Source organism: Cornus florida, unplaced genomic scaffold (genome assembly GCF_030987335.1).
Source record: "Cornus florida cultivar Cherokee Brave unplaced genomic scaffold, ASM3098733v1 CherokeeBrave_3.0.0_Hap2_Chr02, whole genome shotgun sequence".
Classification (NCBI taxonomy): domain Eukaryota; kingdom Viridiplantae; phylum Streptophyta; class Magnoliopsida; order Cornales; family Cornaceae; genus Cornus; species Cornus florida.
In genome coordinates, this window is record NW_026775572.1 from 55,692,949 (window position 1) to 55,717,025 (window position 24,077).

At 33.8% G+C, this 24,077-nt stretch overlaps 3 protein-coding genes across 4 annotated transcripts; 1 reads left to right on the top strand and 2 right to left on the bottom strand.

The window, feature by feature from the left end:
* Positions 1 to 1,918: 1,918 nt before the first annotated feature.
* On the bottom strand, positions 1,919 to 3,495 carry LOC132295035 (xyloglucan endotransglucosylase protein 7-like). The gene is made up of 3 exons (XM_059793108.1): positions 3,128 to 3,495; positions 2,840 to 3,033; positions 1,919 to 2,549 (listed from the first exon to the last, which is right to left on the bottom strand). The coding sequence occupies exons 1-3, from the start codon at positions 3,398 to 3,400 to the stop codon at positions 2,141 to 2,143; spliced, it is 876 nt and encodes a 291-aa protein (XP_059649091.1). The 5' UTR covers positions 3,401 to 3,495; the 3' UTR covers positions 1,919 to 2,140.
* A 3,540-nt stretch (positions 3,496 to 7,035) lies between these two features.
* On the top strand, positions 7,036 to 16,468 carry LOC132295036 (sm-like protein LSM7). Of its 2 annotated transcripts, none has more exons than XM_059793109.1 (6): positions 7,036 to 7,180; positions 7,493 to 7,526; positions 8,242 to 8,323; positions 12,614 to 12,685; positions 12,928 to 12,980; positions 15,964 to 16,468. In XM_059793109.1, the coding sequence occupies exons 2-6, from the start codon at positions 7,524 to 7,526 to the stop codon at positions 16,051 to 16,053; spliced, it is 300 nt and encodes a 99-aa protein (XP_059649092.1). In that variant the 5' UTR covers positions 7,036 to 7,180; positions 7,493 to 7,523; the 3' UTR covers positions 16,054 to 16,468. The 2 variants fall into 2 exon arrangements, with proteins under 2 accessions (XP_059649092.1, XP_059649093.1); XM_059793110.1 differs by having other exon boundaries at positions 7,051 to 7,180; positions 7,469 to 7,526.
* A 2,544-nt stretch (positions 16,469 to 19,012) lies between these two features.
* On the bottom strand, positions 19,013 to 19,933 carry LOC132295037 (zinc finger A20 and AN1 domain-containing stress-associated protein 5-like). The gene has a single exon (XM_059793112.1). It carries the CDS (start codon positions 19,768 to 19,770, stop codon positions 19,288 to 19,290), a length of 483 nt encoding a protein of 160 aa, XP_059649095.1. The 5' UTR covers positions 19,771 to 19,933; the 3' UTR covers positions 19,013 to 19,287.
* Positions 19,934 to 24,077: the final 4,144 nt, after the last annotated feature.

Here is a 24,077-nt window from a genome sequence, read left to right on the forward strand (position 1 = left end):
TACTTGGGCACCTCCGAGTAAGTTTGCTTAAAAGGACACTTGCTGTAACACTAGATGAAGGACTATGACTTTGATACCAACTATAATGGTTCAAACGTTTGCTTTCAGACAAAAAAACACTTGAGTTGTTGTGTAATGCTGAATACGCGCTCATATATACCTAATTTCTTTTCCATACGGATCTGATGTCCGACAAAAACCCCCTTTAACATACCGACAAGTTTAAGAAAAATATATATATTTTTATTCCGATATTAAGCCTATTCATCCCAAACATTTGACTAACAAATTATACACTCTAAAATACAAGTCTTGTATAATACAAACATATAATCATCTTGAAAACTATACAAATACCTGTTCATCGTTGAAAACTGAAATTTATGGGAATTTTATATATCTTATATTATGCCCTACACCTGTATTTGGCATCGGATTAATTATATGCTGGGTAATGGGTATATAGTTTTATTACTTTATTTTGCATGCTCTTCTCACCAATAGACTTGGCATTTGGTAAATTATATTTTCAAAGTGAAGGCTAGACCTTGTGATAATAGGAACTCCATAGAAGTGAATAAAGAACACTTAAATTTTTACCCGAGCTTGCAACGTTCTCGTTGCGATCAAACCGCACTACTTACTCAACTTATTTGGGCACCTCCGAGTAAGTTTGCTTAAACGGACACTTACTGTAACACTAGATGAAGGACTATGACTTTGATACCAATTATAATGGTTCAAACGTTTGCTTTCAGACAAAAAAACACTTGAGTTGTTGTGTAATGCTGAATACGCGCCCATATATACCTAATTTCTTTTCCATGCAGATCTGATGTCCGACAAAAATCCCCTTTAACATACCGACACGTTTAAGAAAAATATATATATATTTTTTTCCGATATTAAGCCTATTCATCCCAAACATTTGACTAACAAATTATACACTCTAAAATACAAGTCTTATATAATACAAACATATATTATGCCCTACACCTGTCTTTGGCATTGGATTAATTACTGGGCATTTGGTAAATTATAGTTTTATTACTTTACTCTGCTCTTCTCACCAATATACTTGGCATTTGGTAAATTATATTTTCAAAGTGAAGGCTAGACCTTATGATAATAGGAACTCCATAGAAGTGTATAAAGAACACGAAATCGAATTACATAGTAAATGCGAGATCATGGTATAGATCTGTGATTACTTATTGAGAAATTCTCTTTTATTTCCAAAGAAAAAAAAAATTGAAAATATAGTCAGAATTTGTCATATTGTAAACATTTCTAACAATGGCCATCATCAGTTACAGTCAGAGATGTGTCAGAGATGTTCTCTTTAGCCACTTGTGGCAAGTGGGCAGCAAATATGAATCAAAATCTTATGTTTGGGATTGGGAGTATCGGAAAATTGGAATTGAAATTTAGTTAAAACTTTAAACAAAATTTGTTTCAATTTCAAATTTAAACGGCGGAATTGTTGCTCCCAAACACAGCATGAGTACTTTTCGTGCAGTATATGAATTTCACCAGTTCCACTATTGTAAGGATGAAAATTCACCCATTTGTATTTGCTTATTTGTGAAATTTATGAACGAGAAATTGTTACTGAAGAGGGTTTAGGTCCAACCACATGGTGACAGTGAGTGGAAGACAAATTCATTACTGCAATAGTACTGGATCAAACATTCTTGTACATGAATAGAAAAGATGCCGGAAAGTTCTGTCTCCATGTTGTTCAAATGCAAGTGGGAAAAAAAAAATTGTAACTGTCAAGAATCCATTTTAAAAAATTAAATTTTTTTACTTATAATATTTCTCAAAAATTGGGTGAATTTAGACAGTAAATATATGTTCGTCTCCACCATCCTTTATTTGGAGTTTGTAGGCGATGGCCCTGCTATGCAAAAATACAGAACTTGCAATGAATCAATCTCATTCAAAAAATGCAGAACTTGCAGTGAATCAATCCCATTCCGAAGTGTAACATAATATATTACATGGTGATAATTATGGCTTCCTTTATCGAGTGAGCAACAAGATTAAACTACAAAGAACAAAAGAATCGAATTGTGTATCATAAACAAGAATATTAAAAATATAAAAGAATTGAAATTGAATTATGTCAACGAGCACTTCAAGTGCTTGCACATTCTGGAGGAAGGCCTTGAGGAAACCTCTTTGTGTCTACGCAGTAATTGTATATCATGTAATTCTTTTGCACCCATTTCAGCCTGCCCTGGCTCGTGGAGTCCAACTCTTCCGTTAGCCACGCACTGCTGCTGCCAGAGGCTGTCGAAGACGGTGAATTTGAACTGCAAGAAGACGCACCAGAAGACCAAGTGCAAGCATTGGCATTGAATTTCCTGTATGAAGCAGTGAAGGGTGCTTGAGTCCAGTCAGTCTTCACCAGCCCACCCCTCGTGGCCCAATCGTCCGCGTTCCATAGGCTAGAGTATATCCTCATTGGCTGGTTCTTTGGGTATGCAACACCAATTGACTCCGAGTTCTTGAACTCTCTAATGGGTGTGCCGTCCACTGAAAATCTGAAATGGAGAGAAAATTCGAGTCAAGGCAATGTTGAAAAGAATTTCAATAAATCCTCTTTTGGGTAATGTATATTTATAAGATTGCCATCTAATTCTCGTATATTGGACTAGTCTTTCTGTATGGAAAAATAATTTGAAGGCGAGAAAGTTAGACAACTCCTGCGGATTTGATGCCAGCAGGAGCTAACATCAGCCCTGCTCACATTAAATCAGTCAGAGTTGTCCAACCGTTGGACTTTCTATCATTACTCTTTTATAATATGTATACGTATAACAAGGGTACTTACATAATCCGTTGCGGATTCCAGAGGATGGAATAGGTGTGGAAATCGGCGGTTGGGTCGAACCAAAGGTAGAATTGTTGCTCTCTGTTGCCCTTGCCTTGGCTGAAAACATTGGTGTGAAGAATGTAAGGATCACCACTCAAGTTCCCCAAGAACTCGAAGTCTATCTCATCATGGGTTGGGCCTTGTGATGACAACTGCAATGAGAAACACACAAAACATGAGTCACAAGAGCTTAATACAAGAAAATTGGGCCAAAAACATATTGAGTTATGAAGGGAGGGAACTTACATAGTAGGCGGTGACAGTGCCAGCAGAGTTTCCGGGGACAAGCTTGAGCTGCATATCAATCTTTCCGAATAAATACTCATTCTTGGACTGGAAGCCAGAGCCAGAGGCCTTGTCAAGAGAGAGGGTAAGAAGCTCGCCGTTGTTGAGTATCTTAGCGCGGCCATCGCCCCAAGTGAGATCAAAGTCTTGGTACAAGTTACCAGCAGAGGCAACTATTAAAGAGCTAAGCATAGCAGATATCAATAACACTGAAGTTGAAGAAGACAAGGCCATTGGTGTTTGATGTGAATGTGAATGAGAGTTGGGAGTGAATGAGTGATGAGCAGAGCGTTTGGTAAGAAAGAAAAAGAAATGTTTGTGGGATGATGAGAATTAGATGTGTGGGGTGGCTATATTTATAGGGAGGTGAGAAATGGGGGAAAGGCAGAGGAGGGTTCTGAACTCATACCAAGTAGTGGGGCTGTGTGCTGGTGAGTTGGTTGGAGGCTTTTGAGCTGGACACAGATATGTGTTGGGCACTTGGGCGGGGGTGGTGGTTTGGCTTAGAGAAAGTGTTTTTGTCATAGCTGTAAAAAGTGCATGCCAAACAAATGACAACCCAGACATTATTTTATTCATAAGACGCGGTTTTAAAAACGCATTATCTAGCAGCCGCGTCTTGAGCTCCACTAGGCGAACCTGGTGTCACGGTGTCACACTGACACTGTTAAATACGTTTAGAGCATCTGTACCGCGTCTAGCCAAAAACCATTTTTGACGATTTGGAGGTCCAAATGCAGTGCAACAGGCTAGCGGAAATGGGCGGAGCCTACATTGACTCGCAGGTTGGCTTGCGGAATACCGCGAGCCCAAGCCTGATCGGGAATTTTTTTTTTTTTTTGCCTTCAGCAAAAGGGCAACATTTTGCGTGATGCCTAAAGACACTGTTTGGCATGATGGTTTTTTTTGGGAAAAACTCAAAATAGGTTATTTTGAGCTCATTTTAAATAAAATAAAATTCATTAAATAAAAAATATATTGTTTAGGCATGTTTGTTCAAAAAAAAAAAATTTATTTGGGTCAAAAATAAAATAAATTTTTTTCTTTTTGTTTTTTTTCCCTAAAATTTGTTTTTTTTTTTTTTTTTTGGCTTTAAATTTTAAATTTCTGCCACAAAAGCACTGTTTGGCCGACACAAATAGTGCCTTTAACAGTTATAATTCTTGTAAAAAAAAAGTTTAAAAAATTCAATTTTATAAAACTTTTTTTAAAAAAATAATTAAAATTAAAAATTCACTTTCTTATTCCCATAGGATTTTGTAATCCTTATTTTCTTATTCCAATTCATTAATTTTCTAATTTAATTTTTCTGGAGAGCAAAAATTTGGAGAGCCTGATTGAGTGCATATTTTTAGAAAGCGAAAATTGCTGACGTGGTTCTTGAAATTGTTGACGTGACCCTCGGAATGCCAAACGCGGTCATTTTGGGCTTTAGTTTTCAGAACTCTGGAATAGTGCCTTAAGCACTGTTTGGTAGCATGGGTTTTTTTTGGGAAAAAAAACCCAAAAATAGATTATTTTGAGCTCATTTATTTTTAAAAAAAATAAAATAATATTCATTAAATAAAAAATATATCGTTTAGAAACTGTTTGTCCAATTTTTTTTTTGATTTGGGCCAAAAATAAATTAAAAAACTTTTTTTCCCTTAAAAATTAATTTTTTAAAACTTTTTTTACTTTAAATTTTAAATTTCTGCCACAAACAATGCATTTGGCCTTTAAGGCACTGTTTGGCTGACACAAATAGTGCCTTAACAGCTATAATTTTTTTTTTAAAAAAAGTTTTAAAAATTCAATTTTTTAAAACTTAAAAAAAAAAACAATTAAAATAAAAAATTCATTTTCTTATTCCCATAGGATTTTATAATCCTTATTTTCTTATTCCAATTCATTATTTTTAATCTTAAAAAATCATTACATAATAAAAATTAAATGTCATAAACATCTTAAAAGCAAACAAAATGTAACATAAATTAAATATCTTCATCACCGTAGTGGTTCTACAAATTTTCCATCAAATCATTCATCAACCATGTATTTATCTCTTTGTTGCGAATCTAAAGTTAGCAAGAGAATATGTGTGTCGCTAAAACCGATGGGCATTGACTTAAAATGGGAATCGGGATTGCATCCTCCAGTGGTGGAGTCCATCTTCTAACATTTGTGTGATGCTCATCTTCAACGATCATATTGTGAAAGATGATGTACATTTTCATTATGAGGCGCAAGTCACCTTTCTCCCAGTAACGCACTAGTCCTTGCGTTATTGCCCACTTGATATGCAATACCCCAAAAGCCTATTCCACATATTTCCTGCATGCCTTTTGTTGCTGAGCAAACAATTTTTCTTTTCCAGTGGTTAGGTGCCAATTGATATTTCGCTTGCATCTAGGAGAGACTGTAACTATCTTCAAAAAGCGATTACGTGCCTTTAAACTTTGATTTGAATTTATGTTTAATTTCTTGATTAATATTTTCAAAATATTTTTATTTATCACATATTTATATTTATACGATTATCTTCTATTACAATTGGACAATATTATGCTATCCGATTCCAACACTCTCTTCCCTCACATAATTATTGGTGTCAAGAGGTTAGGAAAAATATTATTCTATTGCTTCTTTAAGCCTGATAACCCCTTTTCTTTTTCTTTTTTTTCTGCAAACCAAAAAAAATCTTTTATTAGATGAAATTAAATATGAATACAATCCATATAAGCTTTCTCTTTTATGAAAGTTGGGAAAACATCAGAAAAGCATAGGGTTTCTCTTCTTTGCATAGCATATTGGGCAAGACTATGAGCCAAAACATTTGCCTACCTCTTCACCCAACCAATCTTCCATCGATCATGTAGTTTAATATAAGCTTGAATATCTCCCCATATAGCATCAATATGAACTGAAACTTTTGATGGATTAATCACCAAACTACAATCTCCACTTTTATTAATTCCCATGCTTGAACCCACTTTAGGGCTAATCCTGCAGACATGGCCTTAGCTATTAAGTGCAGAAGCCACGTTTAAATGGATGACTACCTTTAATACCTTACCCCTACAATCTCGAAGAACTAAGCCAGTAGCAGCATCTTTGGTGTGATCTCTATAAGTAGCATCAAAATTAAGCGCGATAACAAATCATTTTATTTATAAAGCATGTTGTTTCCTTTGAGTATATCTCTTTTTTCACGAAAAAAGAAGTAAAAAATAAATAAATAAATATATATAATGATGTATTAATGAGCTTAGAATCCTGAACTTTTATATGAAATTTGCAAAATGATATAGTTGTAACTTAATTTTTTTTTTTTTTTTTCAAGTTAACCGGGGGTGTCCGGGATGGTATGAATCTTTGGGGCCCCCTTAATGACCTGACTAATTCCTGAGGATCCAGAAGGGCACCTCCTCATCCGAGCCGGGTAAGTCACTGCAGGGACAGCGGAAGCTAGTCACAAAAAACAACCAACAAAATTCGAACCCCAGACCTTATACTCGTTAAGTTCCAAAGTCCAGCGAGTAAGCCGCTAGCCATATAATAATATAGCTGTAACTTTTTCTTTCTTTCTCAGCAACAAAATTTATATTGGTATTCTAATTCTAATATATGCCCATTTGACAAGTAACATAGACAAAAGAACATTTTTTATTTTGAAAATAATAAAATCCATAAGAATAGAAATCTTTTATTCTAAATATTTTTTTCAAATTTCTAGCAATAATTCAATAACTAATACATAATTTCATATTTAATTTTATTTATAATAGCTGAAATTAAACCATATAAAAATAAACTCTTTTTTTTTTTTTTTTTTTTTTTTTTTTTTTGAGACACATGATAAAAAGTATTGGTACAAACCCGGGAAAAAAAATTTGTTTTATTTTCTGTTTTTCTCTTTATGCTCTTGGTTGTTCACTTTTTAAGTGACATTGCAGCAAACTAAGCGGGAAAGGAGAGAGGATCTAGGGCACAATTCTCTGCTTCGATTTTTCATTCAATTGAAGCTACAGAAAGGTATGCATCACTTCTCATTCTCTCTTTTATTAACAGATCTTAACTACCTCTCTCTATCTCTACATATTTATGTTTTAGATAGTATGGACATTCACATGACCGGTATTTATTTGTTTTTATGATTGTTACCATATTGTTGGTAGTTTAATTATTTAATTTCTTTAACGATTCCTGTTTATTTTTATACATATCAGTCCCATATGTATTTATAATTTTAGGGTTTTGTTATTATTGATTCAGACATCATAATTCATAAAGAATTTTTTTTTTCAATCAATAATGATGCAGTTGGTGGTAATTTGATGGTTGCAGGATCAAGAGAGAAGCTCACAAACTCAATAGGATGGTACATCCTCTCTCTTTTTGTGTCCATCTCTAGGTTGCAGTGCCATTTTGGCTTATCGAAAAAAAGACCATCTTTATGTGTGTGTGTGTGTTCAATATATACAAGGAGTAAAAATTTAGCGAAGGAAAAATAGGGCATCTATCTCGAGAGGTTTAATGACGTTTCTTTTTATTGTTTGTACATCAAATTTAGAAGTTTTTTGTGATGCTACCAGTGCAACAAATTTCCCCAACAAAAAGTCTTTGGGTGTGCTCCCCTTTTGAGCTTTCGTAATGCAATCTTACTTATGAAGTAGTTAAGTAAGTAAAGAAAAAAAAAAAATTTCCCCAGCAAAAAGGTCAAACAAAAGTTAGAGGTGAATTGCAAAAGAAGAAAAAGAAAGAAATTTTCAGAGATTGCAACCAAAACTGCATCGAGTGGCATACCACATAACCCTTAGACAATTATCACTGCTGTATCAAATTATCAATCATGTCATTGCCAGTACTAGTGCCATTGACAAAACTACAAAACAACAGTTAACTATTTTATGCTTTTTGAATAAAGTTTGGACTGTGTTTGCCAAAATGCCACTCTTTGAGGAATCAACATGTAGCATTGAAACAAAAGTCAGAAGAAAGAACGAAAATCCTGATACCTAGGCAAATATGCTTTTATTTTATTCTGATTGCTCGTGTCTTTGTTGCCTTACGTGGCCTGTTGTGTATTTTTTCAGTCAGGCAGAAAAGAAACAGTATTGGATTTGGCAAAGTTTGTTGACAAGGGTGTACAAGTCAAGCTTACTGGTGGAAGACAGGGTTAGTGCTTGCATTTGTGTTATTGTTGTTGTCATTATGCTTTTGCTAAAAATTTAACAAATTAAACTTACGCAAGTGAAGCTTGGAACCTTTTGCATAGGAATCCTGTTCAAATACAAAAGTTTTGTGTGTATGTATATGAATGCGTGCACATACTAGTAATTATATTTATGGGGTAGTATTCCCTGCATAATATGCAATTCTAAATTCAAGCTGGTCAAATGTCTAACTGGGTAGGTAATAGAAATTATCCTTTTCATGGAAGTTTGTGAGATGATACAAAAGTTGACTACATCCATGCCAAATTATTTTTGATTCAGGTAATGAACTAGACTACCTCGGATGGTGCCCTTGCTATTCTTGGAGAATGTTCTATCTGGTTCCTTTACTTACAACATAAAAAAGAATTCACCAAACTTATCGAATTAACTTGTCATTGACGTAGTGTTTCATCGAGATCCAATCCAATTAATGATGTCATTTTCTGGTTCCTAAATGGGCCTCTTTCCTCTTAAGTGTATTTTGATCCTGATTCTTACACTAGTAACACATTTACTGGAAAGGGACTTTTTTTGTTTAAGGGCATATGTCACTTGAGGCTTGCATTCTCACTCATTTATTGCTTAATACTCAAATCCAATTCTGTTTCACACCTCATGTGTTCCAAACAATAAGAATTCCATTTTTTAAATCCAAATCCCATGGTTCCAAACACAGTGTTAATTTTGAGGATTTTTCACTTCCATGTAATCTATCAAAATTTGACTTTATTGCTTTAAAAATTCCGATATTTCAAAATAGAGTGAGAATTTGTGTGGAACTTGATTCTATAGAAACTAAAAACATCTAAATCATAGTGACAAAATTGACCAAACTGTCTTATTCAAATTTTTGGGAATTGCATGCACTGTTAATGGAGGTTAACAAATGTATCTAATAGGGGAAGTTAGTATTATTGTTCAGTACATAGGGGAGGACGGTGTTATATCAGCAAACCTCAACGGAGATTAGTATAAATTTTCCTATCATTTTCAATACACCACAACAACCTAGGGCATGCATTAATGGGTTTCTCGCTTCCATGTAGAAGTGTTATTACTACCAACCCCTACTATGAATTCCTCGCATAATTGTTACATGTAACACTTCATTTAGGAAAAAATTGTTGCATGTAACAAGCCTGTGTAGGGCACTTCTTACGTATAGGCTATGCACACATCTTTTGTTTTAGTTTCTCCTCCTAATTAAAATTATACAAGTGAAATGCCAGCCACGTTAACTAAATTTATATAAGTAACATGAATTTTAATTCTTTACGACTTCAAAAAATATACCCAATATTATACTGATCGCATATATATTTTTTTAAACTGCAATTTGATGTAATCTAAATTCTAGATTAATTGAGGTATTCGTTCATTGCAGCAACCCTTCAAGTGGTTAGTCTTCAATCTTCATGTTTGGTGTGGAAACTCAATTTTATTTTGATATAACCCTTGCCTTAAAATACTCTTTTTCCTTTTTATCTTTTTCTTTCTGATAGAAAAAAATTTCATCACTGAAAATCATTTATTGTAAAGCTTTTGAAATTACTAACTTGGCTTGGAAGTGTTTGAGCAGTGATGAAGTTGTTTGGTTGACTAATTTGTTTATCAAGATCTAACAAACTAAGAAGGCTTATTGGTGGGAGTAATATCTCTCCAGGGTGATAATCGAAACTAAAAACAGCTCTATAAAACTTGAGTCCTACAATAAAAATTTAGGAGAGAATGATTGAGCAAAACATAAATCACGAGACGACTATATTGGCAATTCATTTTGGTTCATGCTAGGGATGTCTACCAGAAACTTTTTTTCTTATTTACGTGATTAATTAAATTTAGAAGCAAAGAGACTTGCATATTAGCATTTGTTGGCTTAGAGAAAGTATGATTAAGTTCTTGGAAAGAAAAAATGGACGGTTCCATGTGTAGTGTAATTTTAGAAAAATTAGAAGAAAAAATGACAGTATAATGAAACTTGGTGGCTAAGGGATACCTAAGAGTGATAATTTCTGATAATGTGGATTGGTATCCCTTAAAGAACGGGAAATTAGGGAGGGATTTACTCATAAAATTAAAGCAGGATGGACGAAATAGGAAAGTGTTTTGTGGCTGTCTGATCTAGAATTCCAAGGTAATGAGAAGTTCCGTACAATACGTTGAGCAATATTGAAAAAAGAAGTATATAGTGAAGCTAAAGATGGTGAGTTGTATGAGTGTCACTTGCAAGAAAAGATGGTAAGAAGCAAATGCGTCCGTGGAAAAAAGAGGTGGCACCAATTGTAGATAATATGAAGGGAAATCATTTAAGATAGTTTTGTTAGAATTAGTGTCTTTAGCGTTGGCAAATCGACAAAACCGTGCATTATAATTTTATTTTTGAGTCAAAATGCGTCTCTGTGAGTTGTGCTGGGTGAAGCACAGAAGTTCAGATCCTTGAAACTGCAGTGCAAAAGTAAGGTCTTGAACAATGTATTGAACTCATATCTAGGTTGTAGTGTACACATTTGATTTTGCATGAAAACGTTTCTAGAACATGTTTTGAGTGTGTTTGAAAACATTAGAAGAGTTTTGAAATTACTCTGAATGATTTAAACTTGTTTCTGACTGGTGCTGAAAAGTTGACTGTTACATTGCACTGTTATAACTTATTCTAGAAACTTTTCCACTGTTACAAAATAAATATGCACATGTTCAACTTTGTCCGGCAAGGTGGACATTGCTTTTCAGGAAACAATGCGCTGATACAATTTTTACTTGCACCAGTACAGATTACTTTCAAAAGTTGCAGTTAATTGTATTTCAAAAATTGCATCAGTAAAATATATTTTCCCACTGATACAAGTTATAGTAGTAAGTTTTGCATCGATACAACCGTGTTTTGCACCTGTACTACTTTTTGCAGAATAATGAAAGTAAATTTTGAATTGGAAACTTTTAATACTTTCAATGGTTGACTTATGCAAGAAAATCTCCCTACTTAGTTTGGTTTTAAGTAGGGATTAGCGTGCATGCGAATATGCGAGATTTTCTTAAAACCAAACTAAGTATGCAATTTATACACATTTTGATCACCAAACTAAGTAGGGATGGCATGTGCATGCTTTAACATTAGGGTGCATGCTTGTACACTTGAAAGACGTTCATACGAGAGATTGACAAGGCTTTTCAAATTAATTCTTTTTTCTCTGATAATTCCTTCTGAGTGAGCTGTGAGCTTTACTTCGGTTCTTACGAACTACTTTTCTTTTAATTCATGTAAACACAAAAGTATGTGAGCTATATTTGTTCTACATAGCTGATCATGGATTTGTGAGAACGACAAAGCAGGAGATCTTCATAACCACTCTACAACTGCTTGACAAATGCGGTATACAGTCATTGGTGATGATTGTGTTAATGTGGATGGCATTGGGCTGGTGGTTTTGGGAGTTGTATGTTGGAGGAAAATCAACTGTGGGTGATTCTAGGGCGAATCTGGACGCGCGAGGATAGTGATACTCGTTCGTCTTCTCAGTGGATTGGTTTGCCTAGGATGGATTTTTTTGTGTTTTTTCTTGTTTGAGTTTTCTATGAAAAATTCTGTTTTCTTAGTTTTGCTTTTATCTGTTTATTTGCATATGATTGTATGGTGGGTTGGTTTCCAATCCCGTTTTGATTGATAAAGCATGTTCAGTTGGGTTAACTTCACGAAACTTTTCCTAAATTTTCAGATTTCATAGTTTTTCTACCAATCTAGTGAATAATTTATATTTGTTGTCATTGTAGGACAATTAGAGACACATGTAGGTAAGATTGTGTGCGGCTGGGCTAATCTGTGCAAGGGGGAACGCGTTTGTTTTATTTATTTTTTAATTTATTATTATTATATGTGTATATATATATTTGTGTGTGTTATGGATTTGAAGAAGGTAAGGTGGTACAATTTCTCGAATCTTGGCTATTTTATTTACTCCGGCAGCATCTAGGGACTAGCTTACCAGACATATACAGTCTAGCTTAAGGGTTAGGTTGGTGACCTTCGCACTTCTATTTATAAAGCAAATCGACTTTCAACCAAAGGCATCTCCTCTTTATTAAGTACTCCTTTTGCATGTTTTGTTTTACATCCATCTTTGTGACTTTTGGCACTTTACATCGTGATTTTTTGTCATGCCTTGGTCTCAAATTGGAACAGAATACTGTTGTTTTGGATTCAATATGGGTACTTAGTTATTTATTTTTTTATTTTTATTTTTTATTTTTACAGTGACAGGGACTTTGAAAGGATATGACCAGTTATTGAACCTCGTCTTGGATGAAGCTATAGAGTTCCTAAGAGGTAATCACCTTGCCCCACAGCATACGGCTTGCAAGCATCTGTATTTAGTGTCTGTATGTCCATATGCATGCTTTTGACTAAGATTAGCTAATTGTTTTTTAGTCCTTTCGATACTTAATCTTCCGTGGTCAGTGGAAGAATTGATGAAAAAATAAAAACATAGCTAATATGCACATGCCATCCCTACTTAGTTTGGTTTTACACGTTTTGATCATATTTTTTCTGTTACTTTTTGGCTGTAGATGCGGATGATCCTCTGAAGACTACTGATCAAACAAGGCCCCTTGGCTTGATAGTATGTCCCCTCACAGTATATTCATCACAAATTTTTTTTTCCCACAAATTATATTCATCACATTCACATGTCTCTATAAGTGGAAAACTTGCATTGAACATTGACAAGAAGTATGGTGTTTAAGATGTGACCAATTTAGTTGTTAGTATGTTACGGATAATTTACTGACAGGATATTTTGGAAAATAAAATCTGAATAAGTCCAGCATTATCCAGTCCTGCCTGCCTGTGTAGGGTATGAGTTGGTGTGTGTGTGTGTGTTGGGGGGGCTGTTGTTGAGGATGCTGACCTACCTTTATGATTATTCTGCACAAAGTGTCAGTTCTCAGACTTGGACCCATATTCTCACATGTGGTAGCCATTATATAAAATCTCAGCCGATACTAGGCGACTTGGCCGAGCCATAACGCACTATGACCGGAATCATTCTTCTTACTGCCTGTTATATTTGTGGAAATAAAAAGCACAAGTGACTTGGTAAAAAATTGGGGTGACATGGGCAGATTAAACCCAACTCGGCAGATAAGTTCAACAACTGTTGTGATGGCCCATCAGCTGTTTTAATTCAACCATTTCAACCCCATGCTCTCTCTCTCTCTCTCTCCCTCCCTCCCTCTTTTGGTTCCCCCCGCCCCTAAAATTCAATCTAAACCGTAAATACATGAATCAAAACTCAAAAATACTTGATTTTGGCTTAGATCTTGGATCAATGCACTATGCTTTCAATTAATTGGTATGCTTCATAAAAAGTAGATTAACATTTTCATGTTGCTTGATGCTAGATCTCTAAACCTTGTTCGTAGATCTTGCAATGGAACTCCCAATCTATTCATTTTTTCAATTATTTTTTGAAGTTTCTTCAAAAGGGTAAGTGACTTGCACACACATTCTCATAGAATCTTGTAGGTAATAATTTCTTTGTATTTTAGATCACATAGAAGTTGTAGATTTTAAATTTTTTGTTTGTAGATCTTGCAATGGAACTCCCAATCTATTCATTTTTTCAATTATTTTTTGAATTTTCTTCAAAAGGGTAAGTGACTTGCACACACATTCTCATAGAATCTTGTAGGTAATATTTTTTTTGTATTTTAGATCACATAGAAGTTGTAGATTTTAAAATTTTTCTATAATTTTCTATAAGCTATATTTTTTAAAAAAAATTAATGGTTTAAATTTTCTATATCAGTAATTTTAAAAAATAAATTGTATCAATGTTTTATAGGCTATGTAATGAATGTTATATGACTTGTAATTTCTACATGCATACGTCACATAAATTAAATTGGATAAGACTTGCCTACTCACTGGTGAGTAGGTCATTCCTACTGACCACTAATGTAGTCCAATCACAAATGCACAAATAGTCTGTAATTACAAAATTTGGAAAGTGATAAATAAGGAAATCAGAGAGGGTGATTGAATTTATTCCAAAAAAAAAATTATTGTCCTTATTTATCACTTTCTAGAAGTCTTGTCCAATAAAATTTTGTAGAAATATATGAAAAAATTTAAAATTATCAAAATAATTTTTTTTTTATAAAAAAATTATATTGTTTATACATTAACATTTCGTACGTAACCATAATTATGTACCAGTTATAAGTGAAAATTAGACATTAGTATTTTTTATTTATTTTGATAGGTGTTTAAATACAATCTATAGGCCGTTGCATTAAATTCCTTTTGGGTGTGTTTGGCTGCTTGGAATTTGAGCCTTGGAATTGGAATTTGAATTGGTGGAAATTTTGGTTCAATTTTCTTAGTTGTTTTTCTCCAATTCCAATTCCAAGGCTTCAATTCCATGCAGCTGAACACACCCTTTAAATATTCATGATTATCCACTAAAAATCATTGAAGACTCATATTTACTCAATTCTAGAGTAAAAAGTTCCCTATTGTCCTGATTAGGCAGTGGTGTGGAAGATAAAAATTTCACGATAGCGGTTTCTGATACTGTTACGTGACATCAATTACACCATGATTGCAATTGTGTCCATTTGCAGCAATGTCCGTCCATGATTTAAACCTTGGTGATGGTAAAATCTTTTTATTACACCAAGCAATAATCTCTATACTCAACAAAGTTGTCTTCATAAATCAATCGTTTAAGATTACATTCTGCAAATAATGCAATTTTGAGATGCTCTGATGGAGTTGTTTTTTTAATGCCGGACATTCTACTCCATATATGATAGCTGACCTGATAACCGTCTATAAAATTTTATTGTTATAACCATCTTGTTATTACTATCTATGTTATTGTTGTTGCTGTGGGCCCCACCATCTTTCTTATTATTGGTATTATCATTATTAATTTTTTCTTGTTTTGTATGATCTCCTCCAAATTTATGCTCTATTTTGTTACTAACACAGGCATCCCAACTTTTCATGCGCTTTAATCCGTTCCTTGATGCTTTCTTTCTCCTTCCCTGTGTGTGTGTGAGTGAGAGAGACTATGTTACTTGGAGAGCTGTAGTGTAAACATTTAGTTGGCATAAGCTTTAGCTAATAGATAGTCTTGGACTAATGGAGACAGTTTTGCATCACTTTAGGGGAAAAATACAAGATTGTAATTAAGAATTGATGTCTTCAGCTAAGAGCTAATAGATAGTCTTGCACTAATTGAGACAGTCTTGTGTCACGTGAGGGGAAAAATACAAGGGTGTAATAAAGAACTAATGTCTTGGAGATGAAGTTAATGGACAAATACAAGGTTGTAATATGTCTTGAAGATGAAACTAAAGGTTACGGTCTTGTGCTAATTAAGACAGTCTTGCATCACATTAAGGGAAAACCACAAGGTTGTACTGAAAAATAATTCCTCGAACCTCCAAAATCTTCTCCTTTAAGAACTCTCTACTTGAAATGTTTTCAAACACCTCTTTCCCCCAAAACATGCGGTGAGGGAAAGTTCTCGTAGACAAGTCACAATATCTTGAAGTGCGCATTGTTTATTTTGATAATGTGCTTTGCTACTGCAGGTCTGTAGAGGAACAGCAGTAATGCTCGTGTCACCAACTGATGGTACGGATGAGATTGCCAATCCTTTTATGCAGCCGGATGGGGCCTAGTTGCCTTAAAATCAGTATGCCTTCTTCATTTCGCCTTTAGTTTCTAAAAGCAACCTGACTTTGAAGACGAAGATTGTAGAGAATTTGGATTTAATTTATGTTGACTACATAAAGGCCAATATATATATATATGATATGAAGTAGTAAATTTGCCATGTCGCATGGTGCATTTTCTTTGAATTGGTCGTCTTCTTCTGATGGGTTGTATAGCCCCTCCCTTGAAAATGAAATTGATGTATTTGCGATTCATTATTCGTTTGTTGTTCAAACTGGAATTATCTTCTTTATCTCAGCGATAGTGATATATAATAGATTAAATATCATTGACTGAAAATTGGAAGGGCCTAGCTCTAAGCAGGTTTTTATGTAAGCTATATATAAGACACATTGAATTGTTACTTTTTCCCTCTTGAAATTGCCAGCTGCTTAATGCTTTTTTTTTTCTTTTTTTTTTTCTTTCCCTGGTCAATGATGGTGGTTTCGGGCCACTTAGAGTACCCCATGATCCACCACCGGCCACATGCAGTCCCCTGTGGTAGAAAAAATGCTTATTGTTTTAGATCGAAGTACAAAGTAATAGAAAAAAAAATTGAAAAACTCTTCTGGTTGTCTATATGAATGGTAGATTAGTGTTCTAGTTATTATCGGTTAAGGTGATGACAGCTTCAACCATTACTGAAGCTGATGGTAGGAATGTTTGCCCGTGTTTAAAATTAGGATTTCTCTTATATTGATGGAAAATTGTAAATATAGATATAGATCTACAGAAATGATCTCTTGCTCATCGGTAAACAAGAAATTTATCCACTCCAAACCATAATAACCGTTGGATCTGGTTGTTGTTTATTTTTGGCAATTACCTTTTTGACACTCGAATCAGATCCAACGGTCATTATGGTTGGTGTGGATAAATTCATATATATTATGTTCACTGGAGACTGAAGGCTGTTTATGTGCTAAAATTTTAATTGTTCTGAGTTGAAATCTCTGTGGTGAGGATGAAAAAATGTTCCTTAGCAGTACTTTTTGAATTTCATATCCTTTTCAGAGTAACAGGCTGATAGCCCTCGAATGTGGATTCCAAGTATTTCCAACTAATATTGTTCTTTATATATATATATATATATATATATATTCCTTCATTGTTCTTTATGTAGAGAAACAATAAGGTATGCAGGGAATGTCTACTATTAGATTCCAGGTCCATGCATTTAGATTACAAATATATATATTTTATTTCTAAGGTTTTATTATTTGCCAGTTGTCTGTATAAACTTGTATTGGTGTCTCTTAACCACCTTTCAATTCCTCTCATTTGGTAGGGTTTATAAAAGTCACTATCATAAGAGTTTGTAAGATGCTTTGCTTTGGTAAGCGAAATCCATAAATTAGACAGTGACATATTTACCACAATGTATCAAAAGAATTTGTATAAATGAAACAAAAGTGGAATAATTGGAATAGACGTCATTCAAATAACATTTCTCTGAAGTTTTTTTCTGAAATACATTACCATGTTATTCTTTTTATTTTAATTATCGATTATTATCTTCTCATTTTAAGTAAGTTACACTGATCTCCTTTTTAGATAAGCAAAATGACATAAACACTTCTTATGCACGGAAAAAGTATACTTGCCGCTCTGATGCTTTGTTCGGTGGAAGGAAGAAAAATGATAGAGGGAAGAGGAACAAGTTTTCTTCATTCGTAAAGAGCAAACAAGGAGAAAAGAATAACAGGATAGGAAGAAATGAAGAAAGACGAGTTGAAGTATTATGAAAATTTTAAATTATAATAGTATTCTTCCGGACACCCACTATTATCAAAAAAAAATTACAATAGTATTCTTAATAAATTACAATAATATAGATAATGTTAGTGTAATGGTAAAAATAATTTAAAACTCCCTCTTCCCTTCTCTCTTAAGGAACCAAATGGTATATAATATTGTATGTTTTGGACCCGAGTTCGCATGATTTTGCTCTTTAGTTTTATCCCAAAAGGCATCTGCCAATTAGAGTGTATAAATTCTACATATATAGCATTTTTCTTTTTCACACTCAGAATTATGCACTTATAGTTCATCCAGTGTGATAGCCCAATGTTTCTTGCACCCACCCACTCACATGATCGCCACAATCATTCCCCTATGGTCCCCACGTCCTCGTTGGCCCTAGTTATGACTGAATTAGCTTCTTCTTTTGTCTTTCATTCAACCGAATAAAAAGATAGAATAAAAAGATAGAATGACACATCTTTCCTTTATGTATGTCTTATTAATTCCGGCTGGTTTAGCTTAGCTTGTTCTCTCTTCTCTTTCATTTAACAAAATAAAAAGATGGAATGACACAAGCTCTCCTCTAAGTATTTCTCATTAATTTCTTCTTCTATTTCTTCCATTTAATTTTTCTCGTTCCTACTGGCCAATATTTAAGAACAAAACATTTCTAATTTAGTAACACATTGTTATCTTTAATTTTCAATTCTTCATTATGTGTGATAAAAAAAAAATAAATAAAGAAAAATTTCTCAATTATGTTTGAAATTGTTTGTCAGCAAAATACAGTATTTTTTTAAAATGTCATTTTTGTCTTTGGACGCATTTTTTATTCTCAATTTTATTTTTTATTTTTTTTTTATTATTATTTTTTTACTTTTTATTTTTGTAATTTGGCTTTTACTAAATAAAAGTCACGGTAATTTGTAACCAACTTACCTTCCCAAAAAAAAAAAAAAATTTGTAACCAACTTGCCAACTTGGGTGGGCCCTCACAACTTTTAAAATGTCACTTTCTTTCACTTTCCAACTACAAAATATCAACTGACAATTTACTCCGAACTTTTTATACAAATTTACAGAACAAACCATCTTTTCTATCTTCGGCTAGTAACTTTCACATTTTCCTTTTCTCGGCAAACAAACAAGGGTGAAGGAGAAAGAAAATTGAAGAAGAAGATCACAATCTCAACACCACAGAATTTTCATAAACCACACAGCTTCAAAGCAAAGACAAATATAATTAGAATAGTACAACAAGAAAAAGAGATAATTTTTTTTTTTTATTATATACAAAATATGTTCAAATCATTCAAACATATCTCTTAATCTCTCCACCTTTCTGGTTCTCCCTGTCTCTCTCTAGACTCTAGAGAGAGAGAGTTCATCTATGATGGAGAACAACAGATCGAGTCCGATCTCTCCAAACGCATTCCATTTCTTCCATATTTTCCGATTCAAACTCTGATGATCTTCGCCGCTTTCACCACCGGATTCTCTCTCGCGATCGCCTCGCGACCGGCCGATTTGTAGTCGTAGCTGCACTCGTGTCGGTCGGAGTACCTGTGCTCCGAGCAGAACAGATCCCCGCAACGGCACCGGAATCCGGTCAACCCCACCTTCCTCCGGCATCCGGAGCACCGATTCACCACCCTCTTCGCCGTTGCCGCGAAGTTCTCCTTCGGCTGATCAGCTGCCGCCGCCGTCGTCTGATCCTGCTTCGTCAGATCCCGGCTGGTCTCCGCCAAATCGGAAGACCTCAGCGGCAAAGCGGACGAGCTGGATCTAGGACTCTTGGCTCCGGCAAAGACTCCAGCGACGGCGGCGAAGCAGTTCTGGCACATGTTGTTGGTAGCAGGGTTGGCGGTGAGGCCGCAGTTGTTGACACAGAGGGTGACGACCTTGAATTCGGCGTCTTCTTTCTCGGTCCTCTGAGCCATTTTTGTGGGATGTAGAGAGAGAAAATTGGGAATTGCAGAGAGAGAAAGAGAGATTATGGAATTATGGAATGGAAGACAGACAGAGAGAGAGAGAGGTGGGTAATGTAATGTAAATGTGCATGGAATGTAGACCGCATAGCATAGAGGCGTATGTATATATTGTTTGTCATATATCAAATCAAAATATATATTCAAAATAGTGTGTGCTTTTGTTGAATACTGGTGGTGGTTGTAGATTAGCAGGACGTGTTAATTACTCAACCTGTCACATTTTAGGATATAATATCATGGACGACAATGAAATTTACTCTATTTTATTTTTATTTTTATTTTTATTCAAATCTGGTTTTTTTTGAGAATTACGATGGATCGAAAAACTAAGCTCGACTTGTCATAATTTTGAAAAGGTTAAGCACGACACCACTTGTATAATTAAAAATGCCAACATTAATACATAATATTAGTGTTTCAGCGCAGCTTGAGTTCGTGTTTAAAATTATTTTGACCGGTTCAAAATTGATAGGAACACACACAAGTTTAAGGTCTAAATTTTTTTACAAAGCATGCATAAGCCTATATTTATAAACGTGTTAATGTGCCCGTGTTCATGAATGCATGTGAGCTCACACAAGCTTAGCGTTCATCACGAGTTGAATAATATTTGAACATGCTCACTTACTAAATGAGCCCAGGCAAACTTATTTACTTAATGAATGAACTCAAGCATAAGCTTTTAAACAAGCGGATCCTAAGTTGAATTCATGAAAAAAACTTTGTTCATTTACTATATTGTGGACGTAAAGCCATTACATAGAATTTTAATGTAAAAATGTTAAATTATCAAAAAAAAAATTTCTTATTATTTCTCGATTAATGTGTTATATCCTTAAAATAAATGTCTTGTGTGTTGTATTCTAAGTCACACAATCCTTCTTGACAAGTGTCACTTTCACGCTCTGAGTGTGCTCCTCCTCTCACGTTTCACGCGCGCTTTCGTTCAAATTCTCATTACTTATAACTAAATTTTGTCGCTCTCGCTCTCACTTTATGTAACTTAGGTGTGTTGTATTCTTCCTTCCTTGCCTCCAAATTAGCAAGAAAGAACTTAGAACATAATAATAAGATGACATGTCTCTTTAAAAAAAAAAAAAAAAAAAAAAAAAAAAGGAAAAAAAGAGTTAGGAATTATTATTTTTTGCTGATATTTATATAAATATCTGAGGAAGATACGTGTCATCATATTATTGTATCTCACCATCTAGTTTGGAGGAATTGTTTTCTTTACGCGTGGAGAAAGTATTTTTTTATTATTATATAAGCTGAGTTAACTGGCATGATAATGAAACTAGAAGGAGGCAAGTCAAGAAAAACCAATACATAGAATTTCAATGTAAAGATGGATTTTTAAAGTAACTTCTTGACTAAATAATGTGTTAAATTATCAAAATAAAATAAATGAGTTATATTGGTATAGCGGCTTATTGCATTCTCAATATAATAGTGCTGTATATATAATAATATAACAAAACATGTCTTTTTTGAGTTTTAAATATAAAAGAGTTCTATCAATGTTTTTTTAATACTACGTAATTTATATTTAAGGAGGATATATATCATTATATTATTGTGTCACTCTCACTGGTTTGGAGGAATTTCTTCTTTTCATATGTGGAGGAAGTATTGTTTTTCTTTATTATCCAAAGTGACTTGCTAATGAAATTATGGAGGAGGAACAGTGAGAAAAACAAAAGTTGTAATTTAAAGATATTTTCATCATGTTATAAAGTAAAAGGTAGATGATTCAAGTTTATATAAAAATAAATGAGTCGCTAGTCTATCCGTCTCATTTAAAAAAAAAAAAAAAAGTCAGCACCCTAAATGAAAATACATAATTTGAATCTTTTCTTTTTTTTCTTCTTTTCAAATTGAGTAAATAAAAATATTTTGTCGATTTGAATATTGAAATACCTAATGCCTTTAAGACAATATAAAAAAGAAAAAGCACCAATTTCAGTTTTAAGGGGTGTTTTGGGGGTTTTATTAAAAAAAAAATTTTGGGTCAAAATTGATGATCAAATATATATAAAAAAATAATTTATACATATTTTTAAATGTTCAATATTTATGTAAATATAATCAACTGCAGGGTTTTTTTTTTCTGGTATATTTTAATATTATATTTTTGGTCTGGTAATATTTGCTCTGGTTGTTAAAGTTTTAAATGAATGTATCAGTTTGGTGACAAGAAGAAAAAAACAGTTGAAAGCATATGTAAATATGCAATAATAATATGTTTGATTCATGCATGACAATTACGGAATGAAAGTGACACCACGTGCTCAGGGACATATTTGGAATTTCACATCATCCCATTATGCCGCACCCACGGGAAGAGGTGATAATAGCAGTTCTCTCTCCCCCCCGGCTTTTAGCCGCCCCATCTGATTCATCATCCTTCTTTTCGCCGTCACGTACACGTGTGCAGCAGGACCTTTCCACATGGCGTCCTATGATTGGCCAAAACGCTTTCTCTCCCTATCTCCACTGCGTTTTGAGATTGTCCGTGAACACGTGTCTACCCTCATTTGGCCGATTCATTAGGTTTTGGTGAGAGCAAATAAATATTAGATGTGTCAGACACGTCATATCATTAGTGTACCTATTCAATGAATTCTTTTAAAAAAGTTAACCCACCTAATTATAAAGTCTCGTAACGAGATAATATGTTATACTAGTAAACATTGAGTACGTTAGACATGACATGTCAATAGTATATCCATTCAATGACAATATGTTATTTTTTTAAAAAAAAAGTTAGCCAACTTACTTATAAAATTATTGATAACAAAATAACGACATTGGGTGGATATACTTATTAATTTTGAACTTTAAAAACCATTGATTAACGAGCTAAGCTGAGCTGAGCTCAATGTGGAGCTTCATTATGTGTCTTGGTTCTGTGCTAGTTTATGCAACAATTTCACAATACTTATGGAATTTCACATAACTTATTCCATAATTTTTCATTGCTTATGCAATAACCACGATACATTATGTAAAAATAACTTCTTTTTATGTATATGTTGCATTATTGTGTACTGTGTTACACTAACAATCTAAATACAGCACATGATTAGATATTTCAAGATAATTAAATCATAATTTAATTGTAGTAAAATCTCTGCAACACACTACTCGTTGCAGTAAATGATTGGGGCTAAATTTTTGAATTTCAACTTGGAATTAAATTATTAAATAGTGTGAGATCATATAGTTCTGGCTAATCACAATTAAATTACCACCCTTCATAAGTGGAGTGAATATAGGGTGCGCCAGGCGTGCCATATCATTAGTATATCCACCCCCAATCATTTACTGCAACGAGTAGTGTGTTGTAGAGATTTTACTACAATTAAATTACGATTTAATTATCTTGAAATATCTAATCATGTGCTGTATTTAGATTGTTAGTGTAACACAGTAAACAATAATGCAACATATACATAAAAAGAAGTTATTTTTACATAATGTATCGTGGTTATAAAATTATTGTTAACGAAATAACGACATAGAATTCAATGACATTGGGTGGATATACTAATGATATGGCACGCCTAGCGCACCCTATATTCACTCCACTTATGAAGGGTGGTAATTTAATTGTGATTAGCCAGAACTATATGATCTCACACTATTTAATAATTTAATTCCAAGTTGAAATTCAAAAATTTAGCCCCAATCATTTACTGCAACGAGTAGTGTGTTGTAGAGATTTTACTACAATTAAATTACGATTTAATTATCTTGAAATATCTAATCATGTGCTGTATTTAGATTGTTAGTGTAACACAGTACACAATAATGCAACATATACATAAAAAGAAGTTATTTTTACATAATGTATAGTAGTTATTGCATAAGCAATGAAAAATTATGGAATAAGTTATGTGAAATTCCATAAGTATTGTGAAATTGTTGCATAAACTAGCACAGAACCAAGGCACATAATGAAGCTCCACATTGAGCTCAGCTCAGCTTAGCTCGTTAATCAATGGTTTTTAAAGTTCAAAATTAATAAGAAAATAAATTTAAAACGAATGCAAATGATCTCTAATAATCGAGTAATGATAAGTTTGTCACTCGAATCTAATGATCTGAGTAGTGGATTATTCAAACATACCTTATCTAAACATGGAGTTTGCAGACTCCACTCTCTCCCATCGTCACCACCACCGCCTCCGCCCACTCGATTTTCTCTCTTCCTCCCCGCCATCACGAGGTTACAATCTCGGCTGTGCCTCCACTCT